Genomic DNA, 20035 nt, shown 5'->3' with positions numbered 1-20035 from the left:
GAAGGGGAAAGGTGGCGATCTCTTGAGAAGAGAGGCGTAACAAACAATACGTATAAAAACGTAGGCGTTAACATACCACAAATAGTTCATTATGATTATAAAATTTAGGCTGTTGGGAGAAGTAGAGCAAGGAACGGGACAGATGAAAGTAGAGCGGCAGACAGGTAAAATCATGACTGGTCTTACACTATAAACAATCCTGAGTTTTAAGCCACTAAATGTTTATTAATTTAGGAAGGATTACTAAAATTTAAAGCAAAAAATCTTATTCTCTTGAGTTCTCTCTCCTACAATTTTTTTTTCTTGACACTAATTTTTTTTTTTTTAATTTTTACCCCAATGGCTTGCACTTGATTTTTTAGATATCAATACCTTGTTTTCCAATCAAAACAGTTCTCAAAAGTATCAATTTTGTGAACCTAAGTTATATTTTCTCCACAGCCCTTAGGACAGGGTCTTAAACACAAAGTCTTCAAATATTTAATTTTATTTCTGTTTTTAAATAGTTTTTCTCAACATGAAAAAATATATAACAAATTTGGACAAAATTTCTTCCCTGAACTTCAGGGATCCTGAAATCATACCATTAAATATTAGAGGCTGTGTAACTGTTTGGTTCTCCTGAAGCAGACAGTGAGATGAGTGAGGAGTGCAGAAAGTCTATAAAGGGTCAGCATCCTGGAGAAGAGAGAGGAGGACTGACCAGGGAAAGCCACCAGTGACCTGACAGAAGCCCTGACAGGCAGACAGCTGGATTCGGGGCAAAGACCCGCCATTAAAGGGGCTCCACTCTGGGGGGAAATGGCTAAGGTTGCTACTAGTCCTTGGTCCTCAAACTAGTAGTCTATGAGTGCTCACCAGCTGTTCCAGATTGGTTTACCTTTCACTGCAGGTGGCTATTTTAATGCTAATAAGCTCTCTCTAAAGTTCAACATAATTTTAATAGTTATCAGATAGTAAAAGGCAGAAGATCCTTCAATGGAAGCAACAGCCCATGATTCAAATAGCTACGCAAATCCACAACAGCAGAAATAAAAATCTGATTTGAAAAACAAACATAAGACATCAATGGCTCTAAGACCACAGTCATTTAAAAAAATGGAAAAGCTTATTTAAAGATGGTAATTTGTTGAAGTTTGAGGGGAAATAAAATAAACATCAAAGAATATTAGCACTTAGTATTATAAATAAAAAAACAATCTTTCATGAACAAAGTAAAATAGCTATGAACTACACAGCATTATACAGACAGGTAGATATGGACAAGATTTTGTTTAAACAGAGTCTAGAATCATAGAGTTTTATGACAGAAATTGAAAAATCATATTTGAATTCTTTCATTTTAAATCTACATTTATATGTAATTTTCAATCAGTTTAAGTTTTTGAAAATATTTTTACTATAATCCTCATCACTACCACCAAAATACACAAGTCAAGTACACATACCTAATACAGTTACAGTTGTAGAGGACTCAGCATTTCCAAGTGGGAATGTAACAGCTTTGCATATGTACTTTCCAGAATCAGAGAATCCTATGTTATGTAGAGTAATCGTTGCATCATTAATTGAATAGTTTTTAAACAAGACTCTTCCCTGATATTCTCCTTGAACAGAGAATCCATGTTGAGGATGATGAACTGCAACAGTCTGTGAACTTTTGCCATGTATCTTCTCCCATGAAATCTGTGTTATAGTTTCATTTACTTCAATTAAGCACTTCAACGAAACATTCTTTCCCCACACTGCTGTGACGTGTGGCTCCACAATAATTGGTCCAGCTAAGGCACCTAAGGAAAAAAGAAAAGCATAGTTCTTAAAAATGAACCTAAGTTATGCTAATATATGATCAAATCCCCTCCCTCCCTGTTTCCTACACACACACAGACACTGATGACTGAGCAAACAGGAAGAACTGAAAGGAGTTAGATGTTTTCAGGCCCAAAGCATGATTCTTAAATGAATCAAATAATCACCAACATGTGTTGCAGTGGATAAATCACTACACCGGGCCAACAGTAAGCTTAAAAGGAGGTCCTTCCCCCGTCAAGCCACTAGGTAAGGTCCCAGCCCCAGCTGACTCCCTGACTGTGGCCTAGTGAGAGACTCTGAAACAAAGAACTCAGCTGAGTCATGCCTGGATTCCTGACCCAAAGAAACTGACATATAATAAAAGTATGCTGTTTTAAAACTACCAAACTTTAGAATATTTTGTTACTCAGTAACAGATAACCAAATCCTAAAGTATCTTCCTTCAGAGGGTTTCTCTACCAAAAATCTGTATAGAACACATTGGTAAAGACAGATCAACTGCCAGAAAACATAAGTCAAAAAAACACATATAAACGTGAAATCAAAATTTTCTATCTCATAGATGAAGAAAACATACAAATGAAAGTTAAAATAAAATCATCAAACTTCACCCTTATGATACTGATTCCTTCCTAAAAGCAATGGGCCACATACAAATCATTTTACGGAACATAGGACTAATACTCATTAATATTAAATTCAAGCAAGACACTCTTCACTAACAAGTATATTAGAACATATATAGCAAATACATGGGGTGTATCATTTAAAAGATGATTAAGAAAAACGTTTAAACATGTTCAAACAGCTCTAAACAACAATAAAAACTTAATACAATATTATTTCCATGAACTTTTGCATGAAGAAAAAAAAAACCCTAAATGAATACATTAAATAGATAAGAGAGTTAACTTTCCTATCCAAGAGATGACTGAGGATATTACAGGAAAGGACTGAAAATCCACACTGATCATACTTGACACCTATGGAAGAAAAGTTGTGTTTCTTTTAACCACTCCACCAAAAAAAAATCAAGTCCAAAAAATGTACTTTCAACCATATGATAACTACAAAGCTTTTAAAATTTAATGTAATTAGTATAAAACATGAAAGCATTCAAATGTACTTTAGCAAGCTATCATAAGCCTAATACTAAACCTGAAGATACACAAATGAAAAAGCAATTTATAAATATTAAACATTTCATATAATATTATGAAATAATACATAGCTCTGTATTTAAAGAAAAAGACATAATGACTAAGCAGGATATTCAAAATGTAAGGATTTTTTAGACTATTCATCACAATGAAAGGTCGCATGGCTTTCTCATTGGAAGCCAAAAGGAAATTTAAGAGAAAGTAACATTCATTATCTGGATTTTTAAAAAGTAACAATTGAAAAAAGAATTCTTAATAATACATTCTTCTAAATCAATGGACATCACAATGCTAAAATTAATGGGGGGGCACGTTATTAAGGAACGATGAAGACAAGATGGTACACTTTCATCATCATTCAACTTACAATGGAAATTCTCATGCAGTGAAACAAGAAAAGGAAACAGGGATGAATAAAAAAAGAACATAGGAAATTATCTCGAAAATCTATTACTAGATAAACTGAAGAAGGCCAAGGAAACCACTATTAGAACAAATAACATGGCTGCTTGTAAAGAATGCAAACTGTATACAAAATGTATATTCAACATGTCATAATATGTGATAATCTTTACAAATTTACTGTAGAAAAAAACAGTATTCATAAAATATTAATACTTAAACTACTTAAATAATGTTGTAAAGAACCTGCAGACCTGAGCAACGGACTGCATGACTGGAAGACGTGTCACCTTCATGAGAAGCAAAGTGTAACGCTGCACAGATGGCAAATCTCCCCACATCAGCACAGACTCAGTGCAACTGCAGTGAGAACCACGGCGCACACACACGCACACACACACGTGCGCACGCACGCACACAACCGCACACACACACAACCGCACAGTAAGGGGGCTGATACTAGAGTGACAGTAATACAAAGCTCAGGGTCTTAAAGCAACTCAGAGTATGTAAACAGATCATCATATATGATGGCACATGGTATGTAACATGTTCTACGAGTATAAATAATGAATTAGTGAAGACACACTGAAAGGACAGTAGCTAAATATTTGGAAACAGAGATCCCTGCTTTACACTAAACACACATACACACACAGATCCAGATGGACTGGAGATCTAAATGCAAAAAAATCAGTCACATATGCCATATATACTGACAATGATTTTTTATATGTTCTGGAAGATAAACATTAGTTACTGTAAGGAGTGAAATGACTAAAGATTAAAGAAAGAACTTTTAGTTGTCACTTTGCGTTCTTTGATGTCAGAATCACTTACAGTAAGTAATGCTCATAATAAAAGCAAACAAACAGCCTCCCCCTCCTCAGGTAAGACAGAGAAGGCACAGGATGAAGCAGCGTTACGGGCCGAACGTCTGTGCCCCTCCACACTGTGTATACTGAACACTAGTGACAATGACATTTACCTGAGGGCGGGCCCACATGCTGGCATTACTGTCCTCATTTAAAAAAAGGAAGAGGGAACAGAGCTCTTGCTGCCTCTCCACCCTGACAAAGCAAGAAGGTGGCTGTCTGCAAGGCAGGGAAGAGTCCTCAACAGGAAATGATCTGTTTACACCTTGATCCTGGATTTATCAAACTCTAGAACTTTGAGAAATAAATTCAGATACTTAAGTCAACCAGTCTATAGTGTTTTTTATAGCAGTTTCACCTGACGAAGACATCAAAATAAACTGGAAAGGATGGCGCTAATGATACCTCCTTACAACCTTAAGAATAATGGCTTATGGGGTAGCAATGTTCACACCAGACAGAACAGAATTTAAAACAAAATCTACACCAAAAGACAAATAGGATATCATATAATAATAAAAGGGTCAATCCAAGAAACAGACATAACATTTGTAAACATACATGCACTTAATAGAAATCTCTTCAAGAAAATTAGAAATACCAAGGGAACATTTCATGCAAAGATGGGCTCAATAAAGGACAGGAATGGTATGGACCTAACAGAAGCAGAAGATATTAAGAAGAGATGGCAAGAATACACAGAAGAACTATACAAAAAAGATCTTCACAACCCAGATAATCATGATGGTGTGATCACTCACCTAGAGCCCAGACATCCTGGAATGTGAAGTCAGGTGGGCCTTAGGAAGCATCACTACAAACAAAGCTAGTGGAGGTGATGGAATTCCAGTTGAGCTATTTCAAATCCTGAAAGATGATGCTGTGAAAGTGCTGCACTCAATATGCCAGCAAATTTGGAAAACTCAGCAGTGGCCACAGGCCTGGAAAAGGTCAGTTTTCATTCCAATCCCAAAGAAAGGCAATGCCAAAGAATGCTCAAACTACCATACAATTGCACTCATCTCACACACTAGTAAAGTAATGCTCAAAATTCTCCAAGCCAGGCTTCAGCAATACCTGAACCATGAACTCCCAGATGTTCAAGCTGGATTTAGAAAAGGCAGAGGAACCAGAGATCAAATTGCCAACATCCACTAGATCATCAAAAAAGCAAAAGAGTTCCAGAAAAACATCTATTTCTGTTTTACTGACTATACCAAAGCCTTTGACTGTGTGGTTCACAATAAACTGTGGAAAATCCTCAAACAGATGGGAATACCAGATCACTGACCTGCCTCTTGAGAAACCTATATACAGGTCAGGAAGCAACAATTAGAACTGGACATGGAACAACAGACTGGTTCCAAATAGGAAAAGGAGTACATCAAGGCTGTATTTTGTCACCCTGTTTATTTAACTTGTATGCAGAATACATCATGAGGAACACTGGACTGGAAGAAGCACAAGCTGGAAGCAAGATTGCCAGGAGAAATATCAGTAACCTCAGATATGGATATGACACCACCCTTATGGCAGAAAGTGAAGAAGAACTAAAGAGCCTCTTGATGAAGTAAAAGAGGAGAGTGAAAACGCTGGCTTATAGCTCAACATTCAGAAAACTAAGATCATCGCATCTGGTCCCATCACTTCATGGCAAAGAGATGGGGAAACAGTGACAGACTTTTTGGGGGGAGGGCTCCAAAATGACTGCAGATGGTGATTACAGCCAAGAAATTAAAAGACACTTGCTCCTTGCAAAAAAAGTTATGACCAACCTAGACAGCATATTAAAAAGCAGAGACATTACTTTGTCCACTAAGGTCCGTCTAGTCAAGGGTATGGCTTTCCCAGTAGTCATGTATGGATGTGAGAGTTGGACTATAAAGAAAGCTGAGCGCCGAAGCATTGATGCTTTTGAACTGTGGTGTTGGAGAAGACTCTTGAGAGTCCCTTGGACTGCAAGGAGATCCAGCCAGTCCATCCTAGAGGTGATCAGTCCTGGGTGTTCATTGGAGGGACTGATGCTGAAGCTGAAACTCCAATACTTTGGCCCCCTGATGTGGAGAACTGACTCATTTGAAAAGACCCTGATGCTGGGAAAGATTGGGGGCAGGAGGAGATGGGGATGACAGAGGATGAGATGGTTGGATGGCATCACCGACTCAATGGACATGGGTTTGGGTTGACTCCGGGAATTGGTGATGGACAGGGAGGCCTGGCATGCTGCGGTTCATGGGGTCGCAAAGAGCCAGACACGACTGAGTGACTGAACTGAACTGAACAGACAAGTACCGAAATATATAAAGCAAAATAATAATAGACATAAAGGAAAGAATTGACAACAATACAGCAATAGTAGAGGACTATAATGCTCTACTTATATCCGTGGATAAGTCATCCAGACAGAAAACCAGTAAGGAAACAGTGGTCTTAAATGACAGACAAGATGGACTTAATAATTATCTACAGAACAGATATTTCATCCAAAGCAGCAAAATAACACATTCTTTTAAAATGCACATGGGACTTTCTGCAGAACAGGTCATATGCTAGGCCACAAAAATATCTCAATAAATTCAACACATTGAAATTATATCAAGCATCCTTTCTGACCACAATGGTATGAAACCAGAAATTATGGGAATAAAAATGAAAAAGTACAAACATGTGGACACTAAATATGTTATTAAAAACAAAACAAAAAAATGCATCTATGAAGAAATGAAAGAAGAAATTTAAAAAAAGAAAACCTTGAGACAAATGAAAATAGAAACACAACTTTCCCAAATCTATGTGACACAATAAAAGCAGTTTCAAGAGGGAAGTTTATAGATATATAAGCCTACCTCAAGAAACAAGAAAAATCACAAACAACCTAACTTTCCACCTCAAGGAATTAAAAAAGAACAAAGCCCAAAGGTAGTAGGAGGGAAATCATAAAAATCAGAGCAGAAATAAGTTAAATAGAGAGCCCCTCTCCCCCAAAAAACCCACTAATAGAAAGGATCAATGAAACCAAGAGCTGGGTTTTAGAAGAGATAAACAAAATTTATAAACCTTTAGCCACAATCTTCAAGAATAAAAGAGGGCCCAAATAAAGTTAGAAATGAAAAAGTAGTTCATTTCACCACCATCACAGAAGTACAACAAGCAAATCACAATGCTAGTTATATGCCAACAAATCGAAACCCTCTCTGAAATGGATAAATTCCTAGCTACTATAATCTACTAAGACTGAAGCAGGAACACATAAATAGAAAATCTGTACAGACTAATTCAGCTCAATTCAGTCGCTCACTTATGTCCGACTCTGCGGCCCCAGGAACTGCAGCATGCCAGGCTTCCCTGTCCATCACCAAACTCCTGAAGCTTGCTCAAACTCATGTCCACTGAGTCCACTATTACTAGTAATGAAATTGAATCAGTAATCCAAAACCTCCAAGAAAACAGAAGTCCAGGGCCAGACAGCTTCACAGGGAAATTCTACCAAACATTTAAAGAAGAGTCAATATCTATCCTTCTTAAACTATTCCAAAAAGTTGAAGAGCAGAGAACATCCTGAAACTCATTCTGCAAGGTCAGTTTTCCCTTGATACCAAAGTCAGAAAGAGACACTACAAAAAAAAGAAAGAAAACTGCAGGCCAGTATCTCTCATAAACATAGATGCAAACATTCCCAAACAAAATAAATACCAAGGAATAAACCTACCTAGGGAGACAAAAGAGCTATAAACAGAAAACTGTAAGATATTGATGAAAGAAATAAAAAATGACATAAACAGATGGAGAGATATTCCATGTTTATGGGTTGGAAGAATCAATATTGCTAAGTAAGTCAGAAAGAGAAAAACACACTGTATATTAATACATATACATATGGAATCCAGAAAGATGGTACTGATGAACCTATCTGCAGGGAAGTAACTGAAATGCAGACATAAAGAACAGACTTAGGGACGCAGGGTGGGGGGAGGAAGGAGACAGTGGGACAAATGAAGAGAATAACACGGAAACATACAGTACCCCATGTAAAACAGACTGCCAATGAGAATTCGCTGTATGGTTCAGGGAACTCAAACTGGGACTCTGTAACAACCTAGAGGGAGGGGATGTGGAGGGAGGCGGGAGGGAGATTCATGAGGGAGGGGACCTATGTATACCTATGACTGACTCATGTTGATATATGGCAGAAACCAACACAACATGTAAAGCAATTATCCTTCAATTAAAAGTAAATACATTTTAAAAATATATTAGCAAACAATTCAACAATACACAGAAAGGATCACATTATCATGATCAAGAAGTTCTCCACAATGGAAAGATGGTCCAATATCTGCACATCAATCAATGTGATATACCACATTAACAAAACAAAGGATAAAAAGCACACAGTCGTCTCAATAGACACAAAAAATAGCATTTGAAAGAATTTAACATTTACAATAAACTCTCGACAAATTTGGTACAGAGGAAACTATCTCAATATAATAAAGGACATTTATAACAAATCCCAGTAATCATGTACAGGTGAGAAAGGTGGACCATAAAGAAGGCTGAGTGACAAAGAAATGATGCTTTTGACCTGTGGTGTTAGAGAAGCCTCCTGAGAGTTCTTTGGACTGCAAGGAAATCAAACCAGTCAATCCTAAAGGAAATCAACCCTGAATATTCATTGGAAGGATTCATGCTGAAGTAGAAGCTCCAACACTTTGGCCATTTGATGCAAAGAGCCAACTCATTAGAAAAAGACCCTGATGCTGGGAAAGACTCAGGGCAGGAGGAGAAGGGGGTGACAGAGGACATAATGGTTGGATGGCATCACCAACTCGATGAACATGAGTTTGAGCAAGCTCCAGGAGATGGTGAAGCCTGGAGCATGATGGAGGGAAGCCTGGCATGCTGCAGTCCATGGGGTTGCAAAAAGTCAGACACAACTGACTGAATACGACAATGACAAATCCACAGCTAATATTATACTCAACGGTGAAAAGCTAAAAAGCTTTTCCTTTAAGATCAGATAAAACAAGCATGCCCACTCTTGCCACTTCTGTTTAACAAAACAATGAAAGTCCCAGACACAGCAAACAAGAAATAAAGGCATTTCAATTGGAAGGGAATAAGTTAAAACTGTCATTGTAGATGACATGCTACTACTAAAGTCTTCACCAAAAAAAAAAAAAGAAAAGAAAAGAGAGAGAGAAGTAATATGTAGATTCAGTGACATTACAGGCTACAAAATCAATATACAAAAGTGTGGATTTCAGACTTCCCAGCAGTCCAGTGGTTAAGACTCCAAGCTTCCACTGCAGGGTGCATGGGTTCAATTCCTGGTCAGGGAAATACGATCCCGCATGCCATATGCATGGCAAAACAAAACAAAACAAAACAAAACCTGGTAGATTTCTATAAACAGTGGCAAACCATCAGAAATAGAAATTAAGAAGACAATCCTATTTACACACAACTGCACCAAAAAGAGTACCTAGGAAAAAATTTAATGAAGGTGAAAGACCTCTATGTTGAAAGCTATACTACACTGATAGAAGAAATTGAAAAACACACAAATAAATGGAAAGATATCGCATGTTCATGGATTGTCAAAATACACATACTACCCAAAGCAATCTACAGGCTCAAAGAAATTCCCATCAAAATTCCAGTGGCACACTTCATAGAACTAGAACAAATAACCTTAAAATTCATATGAAACCACAAAAGACCTCTAACACCCTAAGCAATCTTTAAAAAATCTGGAGGCATCACACTCCTTGACTTCAGACTATACTACAAAGCTACAATAATCAGAAAAGTATGGAACTGGTATAAAAAATAGACACATACTCAATGGAACAAAATAGAGTCCAGAAGCCAATCCATACATATACACTCAAGACAGATTAAAGACCTAAATGTAAGACCTGAAAACTTATAAGACTCCCATAAGAAAGCATAGGCAATACTCTTTGAAATTACTCTCAGCAATATTTTTTTTGGATCTGTCTCCTCAGGGAAGGGAAACAAAAGCAAAAATAAATGGACCAAATCAAACTTAAAAGCTTTTTCATAGTGAAAGAAATCATCAACAACATGAAAAGACAACTTATTGAATGGAGAAAGATATTTGTAAATGATATGTCCAATAAGGGATTATTATCCAAACTATACAAAGAACTAATGGAACTCAATATCAAAAGACTAAACAACCCAATTTAAAAAATGTGCAGAAGACCTGGATACGCAGTATTCCAAAGAAGAAACAGATGGCCAAGAGGCACGTGAAAAGATACTCAACATCATTATTATCAAATGCAAACACAAACCACAAGGAGGTATCACCTCACAGCTGTCAGAATGGCTATTGTCCAAAAGACAAAAAAACAACAAGCATTGGTGAGAATGTGCAGAAAAAGGAACCCTTATGCACAGCTGAAGGAAAGGTAAATTAGTAGTCACTATAGAAAACAATATGGAGGTTCCTCAAAATGTTAAAAACAGAGTTACCATGTGATCTAGCAATTACACTCCTGGGTGTTTATCTGAAAAAAAAACAAGAATGCCAATTTGAAAAGATATATGCATGCCAATATTCAAGTAGTACTAATTTACAATAGCCAAAATAAAGAAACAACCCCTAAAAGATGTATTACAAACATACACACACACACACATACACACGCACACACACACACGCACATAATTTTACTCAGTTATTAAAAAAATAATAATAAAACTCTGCATTTGTGACAAAATAGATGGATGGACCTGGAGGTTATTCTGCTTAGTGAAATAAGACAGAGAAAGACAAACACTATATGTTTGTCCTTACATATGAAGCCTAAAAAATAAAACAGACTCACAAAGAACAGATGAGTGGCTGCCAGGTAGGAGAGCGGGGAGGGGAGAGGTATGCTGAAGAGCACGGCGGGTGGAGGGGTTTAAGAGGCACAAACTACCAGCCACACAGTAAATAAGCTACAAGGATAAAATGTGTGACATAGGAAATATAATCAATATTGAATAATAACTTTGTATAGAGTATATCTTATAAAAATATCAAATCACTATGGTGTATACCTAAACTAATAAGTCACCCTATACTTCAATTTTTAACAGAAAATTTTTCAAAAAAAGAAAGAACCATGGCTTAATGGGGCATCACTACTAAAGAGAATAATACTTGGAAGATAGGAAAAAGAAAAAGTGGATCCAGTAAATCAAAAATACATTTAAAATATTTTACAATATTTAAATGGGGAAAATTACTCTCCACATAACAAAGACAGAAAAACCACCAAGGAAAAAGTTTACAGATTTCACCACCACCACCACCAACAAAACACCTCTCTAATAACCAAAGAGCTTGAGCAGATATTGACCAAAAACTACAAATGGCGATTTTTAATGAGTCAATTTTACTTGTAAACAAACATTAATGTGACTGCCAGGTTTTTCTTTTTCACTTTGTTTAATTTCTAGGAACTTACAAGTGATTTTTACTGTCTACTTTTCCTACAGAAACATTCAGAGGATTTTTTGCTTTCTGCAAAAGTAAATTCTGGTATAAATTTTTATTTATTTCAACCCTTAAATCTTTACACAAGACTTTATATTACCCTGTAAGTAATGATGATTTGGCTCTCCCTTAGATCCCATGAGCTTCTAAGGACACATCTTGTTTGTGTTTCAGTTATCCAAAGTTATAGTTCTTGTTGCTTGCAAACAAAAATGTCTAATAAATTTCCACACCTAGATTAAACTCAAAAGTTAAAAGCCACTTCTGGAGAAGATTTTCCCCATGGAATCTTAAAGCCATGGAGAAACAGATTTTCCATTGTGGTTCTTAGACCAAGGTCAATATTAGAATGCTCATTACTTAAGACCTCCCAAACATGGAGCCTACTTCTTCCTTCCACCTTCCCATCTGCAGCTGTGTGTAACTGGAGAGCAGAAGAGTACTGGGGAAGCAACTGTTTATTACTAAAGATCTAAATTAATTGAAGTATGTTCCTCATTAATGGTTACGTAAAGTCTACAATACAGAGGCTAAGAACAGCAAAGAATTGAATCTATCCTATCTGGCAAGACCCTAACTTTGTCATATCCTGGCTACTGCACACTCTAGAGGCCAAGGCAAGGCATGATAAGATATGATGTTGTTTCTGCTCTGTATATCTATTTGATACACACCAAATAAAAAGTTCTATAATTAATTAACTAAACTTGTTATCTTTTCAAAGATGAAGAGGATTGCTTTTCCCCTACATGTGGCTTCCATGAAAACACTTCAACTAAGAAAAAAACAACTCTTTGGAATTTTCATGTGTATTTGAATACTCATGTGTATTTGAATTCAGTGAGAATTCAAAGTGCCCCTAGGGTACAAGTAATTAGGAAATATATATATATGAACAATAAGCTTCTGACAGGAAGAAAATATAATAACACACATAAGTTATATCGATTTTTTAAAAACAAAAAGACTTGAGATTTATAATAGAGATCACATTAAAGTGACTGAAATGGAAGTATGAATGAAGTGGCAACTATCCAAGAAATGAACCAAAAAGTAAAAGTCATCACAAATCTATCTTTAAAACTATCCTTTTTGATATTTTAATATATCTTTTACCGCATCTCACTTTTCAACCTACAAAAAATGTCATGCATCTTGGATATTTTAGTTCTGGGATCTTCCAAATGTTAGATCTACAAAGTAAGTATAAGCAAATATAGAAATGAAACATTTATTGATTGTACTGTGTCCAACTATAAACAACATCTCTAAATATCTCTAAAGTATGGATTCTTTCAGACTTCTCAGAATTTAGAATCACTTTTTCAAAGCAACAACTGAAATAAGTACGTATTTTCAAGAGACTAGCAAAATCAGACCATCTAAGGTATCCTCCATCATTTCAGCACAGTTAACATTTGAGATGGGGACTTCCCTGGAGCTAAGGTTAAGCGGTTAGGGTTGGACCCCCGATGGGAGAACTGAGATCACACAGGCCATGGGGCAGCGAAGCCTGTGGGTCACAGCTACGCAGACCACGCGCCCCAACTGCGAGAGAAGCCTGCACACTGCGGCTGGAGAAGCCCACGCACCAAACCAAAGACCCCACGCGCCACAATCCAGACTCAAATAAGTAATTTTTAAAAAAGCATTTCAATAAATTAATATCACCAATACATTCAATAATTAGTCTGAATTAGTCTGTTTTAAACTGATAAGTGGTTTGACATGTTAACTTCAAAAATGTAATCAAAGTCTTTTTAACAATAGCCCCAAACACTCAGAAATAAGCACAGAATAGTAGAGCCAAGTGACTAACAATACGTGAGAACTGTATTATAAACTGGTAACTCAAACGCTATTAGAATGTGAAAAAATCTCTACCTTCGGGATCATAGGAGATCCTACACTCTAAGGAAAACCTGGATCACGTATCAGAAACGGCTGAGAGTTCAAGGCGTCAGTCAGCGCACCAGCGCGTGCCAAGTGTGCGCTGTTTGCAGACACTGTCGCTCTTCTAGGTGCTGGGAACAGAACCCAACAGGAAGACATCCCTGTCCTTACAGGGTCTGCAATCTAACTGGAAAGACATAATTAACAAGAAGATAAATAGACGCCAGAGAGTAAGAACTACGGAGGAAAACAGAGGAAGGTAAAAGGTGCAGTTGTTACTGCAGGGCAGCGCCCCAGCTCCTAATCAGAGTGACGAAAGGCCTTTTTAAAACGATATTGGAGCAAGGATTTGAAAGGGTGAAAGAGTCAGAAAAAGGGACTCTGCAGTGTCCCTACAGTGAAGCAGGAGAAAGAACGGCAGGAGGTGAGGCCACAGCAATAGCAGGGGACTATACAACTGTATGACTTGGCTTTTATTAGTCCTGATAAACTGAAAAACGACTAGACAAGTTTTTAGCAGAAACACGACATACTCTAATTTACCGTTAAAAGGGACTAAACTAAGGATCCCAGGTAAGACTACATTTTGTTAAGGACAGAGAAGATGGGGTTTGGAGCACCGTAACCAGAACGGTTCACTGATGCAATGGACATGAATTTGGGCAAACTTTGGGAGATGGGGAGGGATAGGGAGGCCTGGTGTGCTGCAGTCCATGGGGTTACAAAGAGTCGGACATGACTGGGTGGCTGGACAACAACAACAACCAAAGTGGCAGTGTTAAGTAGTAGCCAGATTCTGGATATATTGTATTTTGAAAGCAGAGCAAATGGGATTTTTTGGTGATGGAACCAAATATCGGGTCTAAGATAAACAGAGAAGCCAAAATTACTCCCAATTTATGGCCTGAATAAGTGAGATGATGGAGCTGGCCTTTTACCAAAGTGAGAACTAGCAAGTGTTTTTAAGGATTAGGCTGCAGAAGTGCAGCTTTTAAGTTTGTGATACCTATCTCACAACCAAACAGACAAGATTTATAATCAGCTGGATACATAAAAGTATGCTGTTCTGGAGAAACCGATGGACTGCAGATGTAAATTCAGAGTAATCAACCTATAAAATGTATATAAAGTCATGAGACTGGATGAAACCACTACAAAATATTAACACAAAGACTAAGCGCGCAAGATGCATTTGAATATTTAAAGGTATGGAAGTTGAACAGAACGCAAAAGAGAAGATGGCAAAAGCATGGCCAGGGAAGAAGGAAGAGGACCAAAAAGTATATCCTGCACAGTAAGCATAGCAAGTATACAGAAAGAGAGAGCGATCAATTACCCCAAATGCTGTGCAGGCCAAAAACGAGGACTAATAAATAACCAATGAATTCAGCAACTGTCTTACGAAAGGTGAGGATAAAATAAAAGCCTGATGGGACTACATTTGTAACACTGAATAGTATAGATACTTCTGAGTCTAGTCAAGAAAGAGTAACAAGATTTACCCTCAGGCTTGAAACAACCATAATGATTCCAGAGAGACAGTAAACATACCGGTGAACCTGATGATTAGCCTCAGCTTACCACTCACAGTGAATTCCAGGGCCACCCCTAGAGAGAGAGACCCTACACAGCCTACACAGTCAGGCAGTCTCTCTGAGTTCTACCCAACCTAACAGTGAAGATTCTAGCCAGTACAATCAGGCCAGAAAACAAAATAAAAAGTATCCGGATTAGGAAAGAGTAAAACTGTCTTTATTTGCAGAAAATACAATTTTCTATTTATAGAATATCTGATGAAATCTACTAAAAAGCTACTATAACAAGGGTGATTACCAAAGACAGTAATAGTACTTATATAGGATCTAAAATCAATACATAAAAATTAATTATATTTTTATGTATTAGCAATGAAAACTGGGAAAAAATTTTAAACATTTCAGTTTAGCATTTAAAAAAAAAGATATGCTAAAGAGAAATCTGACAAAAGCTGTAAAACACTGGTACAGTTAAAACTGCAAAATTGGGAAATTAAAGACCTAAATAAAAGGAAAGGCATACTTGTTCAGACGTTAGAAGATTCAATATTCTTAAAACATTAATTTCTCTAACTTGATCTACAGATTCAATACAATCCCAATCAAAAGCCAATATACCCTTTTATGAAAAACTAACAAGCTATTGCTAAAATTAATATAGAAATGCAAACATAAATTTTTATAACCCTGCCTTGGTAACTATTTTCTTAAGATATGTAATCAAAAGCACAATCAGTGGATTTCAAAATTTAAATTTTCTGCTCTTCAAAAGCGGAGAAGGCAATGGCACCCCACTCCAGTACTCTTGCCTGGAAAATCCCATGGATGGAGGAGCCTGGTGGGCTGCAGTCCATGGGGTCGCTAAGAGTCGGACACAACTGAAGGGACTTAGCAGCAGCTCTTCAAAAGACACTTCTTGAGACAAGTCACTTATTGGGAAAATGTCTTCTGCAAATCATATCTGATAAAGGATTTACAGCTGATAAAGAACTTGAATCCAAATATAAAAAGAATACTCAAAACCCTATAAACAGAAAACAAACAGGTCAATAAAAAATGGGCAAAAGATTAAAACAGACACATCACCAAACAGCACGTGAAAAGACGTCCAACATCATCAGGGAAACGGAGCTGAGGCCACAGTGAGGTATCACCACACACTAGAGTAGATGCAACAAAAAAGCTGACAAGACCAAGTGCTGGAGAGAACGTAGAAAAACAAACTCTCCTACACTGCTGGTTGGACTACAAAGTAGGACAACCTTATCGGACAGTTTGGCAGTTTCTTAAACATACAAGCACTGTAGCATCCACCGACTTCACTCTGCTATCTTTACTCAGTAGGAAAAAAGGCATGTATCAATACAAAGACTTATACACAAATGTTCACAGCAGCTTCATACTTAACAGTCATAAACTGGAAGCACCCCAAATGTCCAGCAACAGATGAATGAATAAAGAAATTGAAGAATACCTGTACAATGAAATACTACTCACCAATAAAAAGGAATATTCAAGTAGGAGAGAAGCTTCTTCAATGTGATAAAGAACATTTCTCTAAAAAACACAGCTAATACAAGAAGCTTCCAGTGAGAACTAGAAGCTTTCATGGTAAGATCAGGAACAAGTCAAGGATGTACCCTTTGCCGCACCTTTCCGACATCATACTGGTCTTCCCTGGTGGCTCGGATGGTTAAAAATCTGCCTGCAATGCAGAAGACCTGGGTTTCAACCGTGGGTCTGGAAGATCCCCTGAGGAAAGGAATGGCAACCCACTCAGGCATTCCTGCCTAGAGAATTCCATGGACAGAGAAGCCTGGGCTACAGTCCACGGGGTCCCAAAGAGTCAGACACAACTGAGTGACTAACACTTCAACATCACATGATGTAGTAAGAATAAGAAATAAATAATATACTGATTAGAAAGGAAGAAATAAAACATTGATGACAAATGACATGATCATCCATGTAGGAAATCAGAAAGAATCAACAAAAAACTCCTCAAACTAATAAAGCAATTACAGCAAAGTTGTAGGATACACCTGCTTTCCTAGATATTAGCAATGAACAAATAGAATTTGAAATGTAAAAACAATATTATTTATATCAGCACCCGCAAAGAAAATATTTAGGTATGAATCTAACAAAATATGTATAAGATCTATCTAGAGAAAACTAAATAAAAGTATTTATTCTATGTTTATGCGTAGGAAGAGTCAATATTGTCAAGATGTCATTTCTCATCTTGATCTGTGGATTCAACACAATCCTTGCTCCCAGCAAACTGCTTCAGGGATATTGACAAACTGATTCTAAAATATCTATGGAAAAACAAGACACAGGCTTAGTCAACAATACTGAAGAATCAAGTCAGAAGCCTGACACCACATGACTTCAAGACTGCCTACAAAGACAGGACGGTCCAGACAGTGACACTGGTGAAAGAACAGACGGACGGAACCAGCGGAGCCCAGAACAGGGTCATTTTACCAGGCCAAGTGACCTTTAAAGAAACAAAAGCAATGCAGTGAGGCAAACAGCCTTGTCAACAAGCGATCCTGGGACAACTGGACATCCACATGCAAAAATATAAGACACAGACTTCACACCCTTCACAAAGATTAACTCAAAATCGACCACAGGATTTTCCCTTGTGGTCCAGTGGTTAAGAATCTGCCCTCCGGGACAGGTGACTCAGGGTGCAATTCCTGGTAGGGGAACTCAGATCCAGCATGCCTTGCTGCTGCTGCTAAGTCGCTTCAGTCGTGTCCGACTCTGTGCGACCCCATGGACTGCAGCCCACCAGGCTCCTCTGTCCATGGGATTTCCCAGGCAAGAACACTGGAGTGGGTTGCCACTGCCTTCTCCCCCAGCATGCCTTAGAGCAAAATAAATTAAAATAAAAAAGCTCACTGGCGTTCTCAACAAGTTTTTACGAGTACAAAAATGTTCCAAGACCAAACAGTTTGAGAACCACTACTAGAAAAATGTATGATTTCAGACTAGTACCAAGAGCCACTTGTACTTACTAATCTTGAATTACAGTGACATCAATCAGTACTCAGCTGCCTAAGTGGATAAATGGAGATGGCAAAGAGTAAAAGCATTCACCTTGGTTCAGAGTTTCACCAGGCTAGCACAATCAGAAGAGAGATGAGCAAGCAACTGATATTCAGACAAATAAATGATTTCAATGGTAGACTATAGACTTTAGTCAAGAAGGAAATGACGATGAAAGGATTATAGAAACTAATGCAGTTAAAGAATTACTGTAATAAGTATTAAGAGAGGCAGAAAATGGGACAAAGTCAATCTCTTTGAGACTCAGTTTTCATATCTCATGAACACCTTACAGCTGCGTATTCCTGAAAAGTGTCAGCTTTTATATATGCCATGATTCTGATCCCACAACCCTATTCCCCACCCACTCCCAGAAAATGCATGTGGATGTTCAGTTGTTTCAGGATCACTTGTTGAAAAGACTCTCTTTGCTCCGTTACAATGCCTTTGTTTCTTTTAAAGATCAATTGACTGAGCTAAATGAATCTATACCTGGGCTCTCTGTGAGATACATAGGTAATTTTTTTGCATATGATAGGAAGATTAAAAGACTTACCACAAGTCATATAAATAAAGAGACAGTGCCTTTTGCAATAGTCCAGAGGATCAGAGAAAGCTTTGCAAAAGGTGGCATTTAAGCTGTTAGTGCTTCCCTGCTAGCTCAGCTGATTAAAGAATCCACTTGCAATGCAGGAGACCCCAGTTCAATTCCTGAGGCAGGAAGATCCGCTGGAGAAGGGATAGGCTACCCACTCCAATATTCCTGGGCTTCCCTTGTGGCTCAGCTGGTAAAGAATCCGCCTGCAATGCAGGAGACCTGGGTTTGATCCCTGGGTTGGGAAGATCCCCTGGAGAAGGGAAAGGCTACCTACTCCAGTGTTCCGGCCTGGAGAATTCCATGGACTATACAGTAGAGTCCATGGGGTTGCAAAGAGTCGGATACCACTGAGGGATTTTCACTTTACTGTAATTCCAACCATAAAACTTATAATCAACAGTAAACAATGTTCAACCAATGGTATTGTTTTTTAACAATACTGATGAATTTACTTCTGGTCCTTAAATTTACTTTAACCTAACTATAAGTGATACATAAAAACACTAATAATCTGAAAATCTCAAAGTTACTGTTCAAAGAAGCATCCCTAAGTAAGTATATGGAGCTTATGGTTGAGTACTGTAATACTTTGTGAATCAGAATCAAAGTTGTGAATGGTAACAGAATGGAATAAAAGAGAACTTTGGAGACTGAGTAACCCATATTCAAGAACACACAGATCTCTAAATTATTACCAGGGTGACCCTGAGTACTTCAAAACCTTGTTTTATCACCTATAAAACATGACCATTATCACATAATTAACAAGGTTTTAGTAACATTTTAAAGAAAAAATTAAATGGAACTTCCTTGGGGATCCAGCAGTTAAGACTCTAAGCTTCCAATGCAGGGCTCTGGCTCCATCCCTAGTCAGGGAGCCAAGGTCCAACACACTGCAACTAAGTCCATTCGCTGCAACTACTGAGCCCAGAGCCACAGAGGGAGAAACCCACGTGTTGCAACCAGGAGCCCGGGTGCTGCAAGGAAGACACAGCACAGCCGCAATAAACAAAAACCACGGAGCATGCAGTCAGTCAGTTCAGTCACTCAGTCGTGTCCCATTCTTTGCTGCCCCATGGACCACAGCACGCCAGGCCTCCCTGTCCATCACCAACTCCCAGAGTTTACTCAAACTCATGTCCATTGAGTTGGTGATGCCACCCAACCATCTCATCCTCTGTTGT

The 20035-nt window shown here is 37.9% G+C and overlaps 1 protein-coding gene across 5 annotated transcripts in view; it reads right to left on the bottom strand.

Moving 5' to 3' along the window:
• The window catches only part of NECTIN3 (nectin cell adhesion molecule 3), a 134544-nt gene that overhangs the window by 92144 nt on the left and 22365 nt on the right, over positions 1-20035 (bottom strand). For all 5 annotated transcript variants that reach the window (XM_043449085.1, XM_043449086.1, XM_043449088.1 and 2 more), the window contains exon 2: positions 1449-1790. In XM_043449085.1, the coding sequence (XP_043305020.1) occupies positions 1449-1790 (342 nt within the window). The remainder of the gene's footprint in view (positions 1-1448; positions 1791-20035) is intronic.

This window comes from Cervus canadensis, chromosome 27 (genome assembly GCF_019320065.1).
Source record: "Cervus canadensis isolate Bull #8, Minnesota chromosome 27, ASM1932006v1, whole genome shotgun sequence".
Classification (NCBI taxonomy): domain Eukaryota; kingdom Metazoa; phylum Chordata; class Mammalia; order Artiodactyla; family Cervidae; genus Cervus; species Cervus canadensis.
Note: the sequence above shows the minus strand (reverse complement) of the source record. Positions and strands in the feature narration are given on the sequence as shown.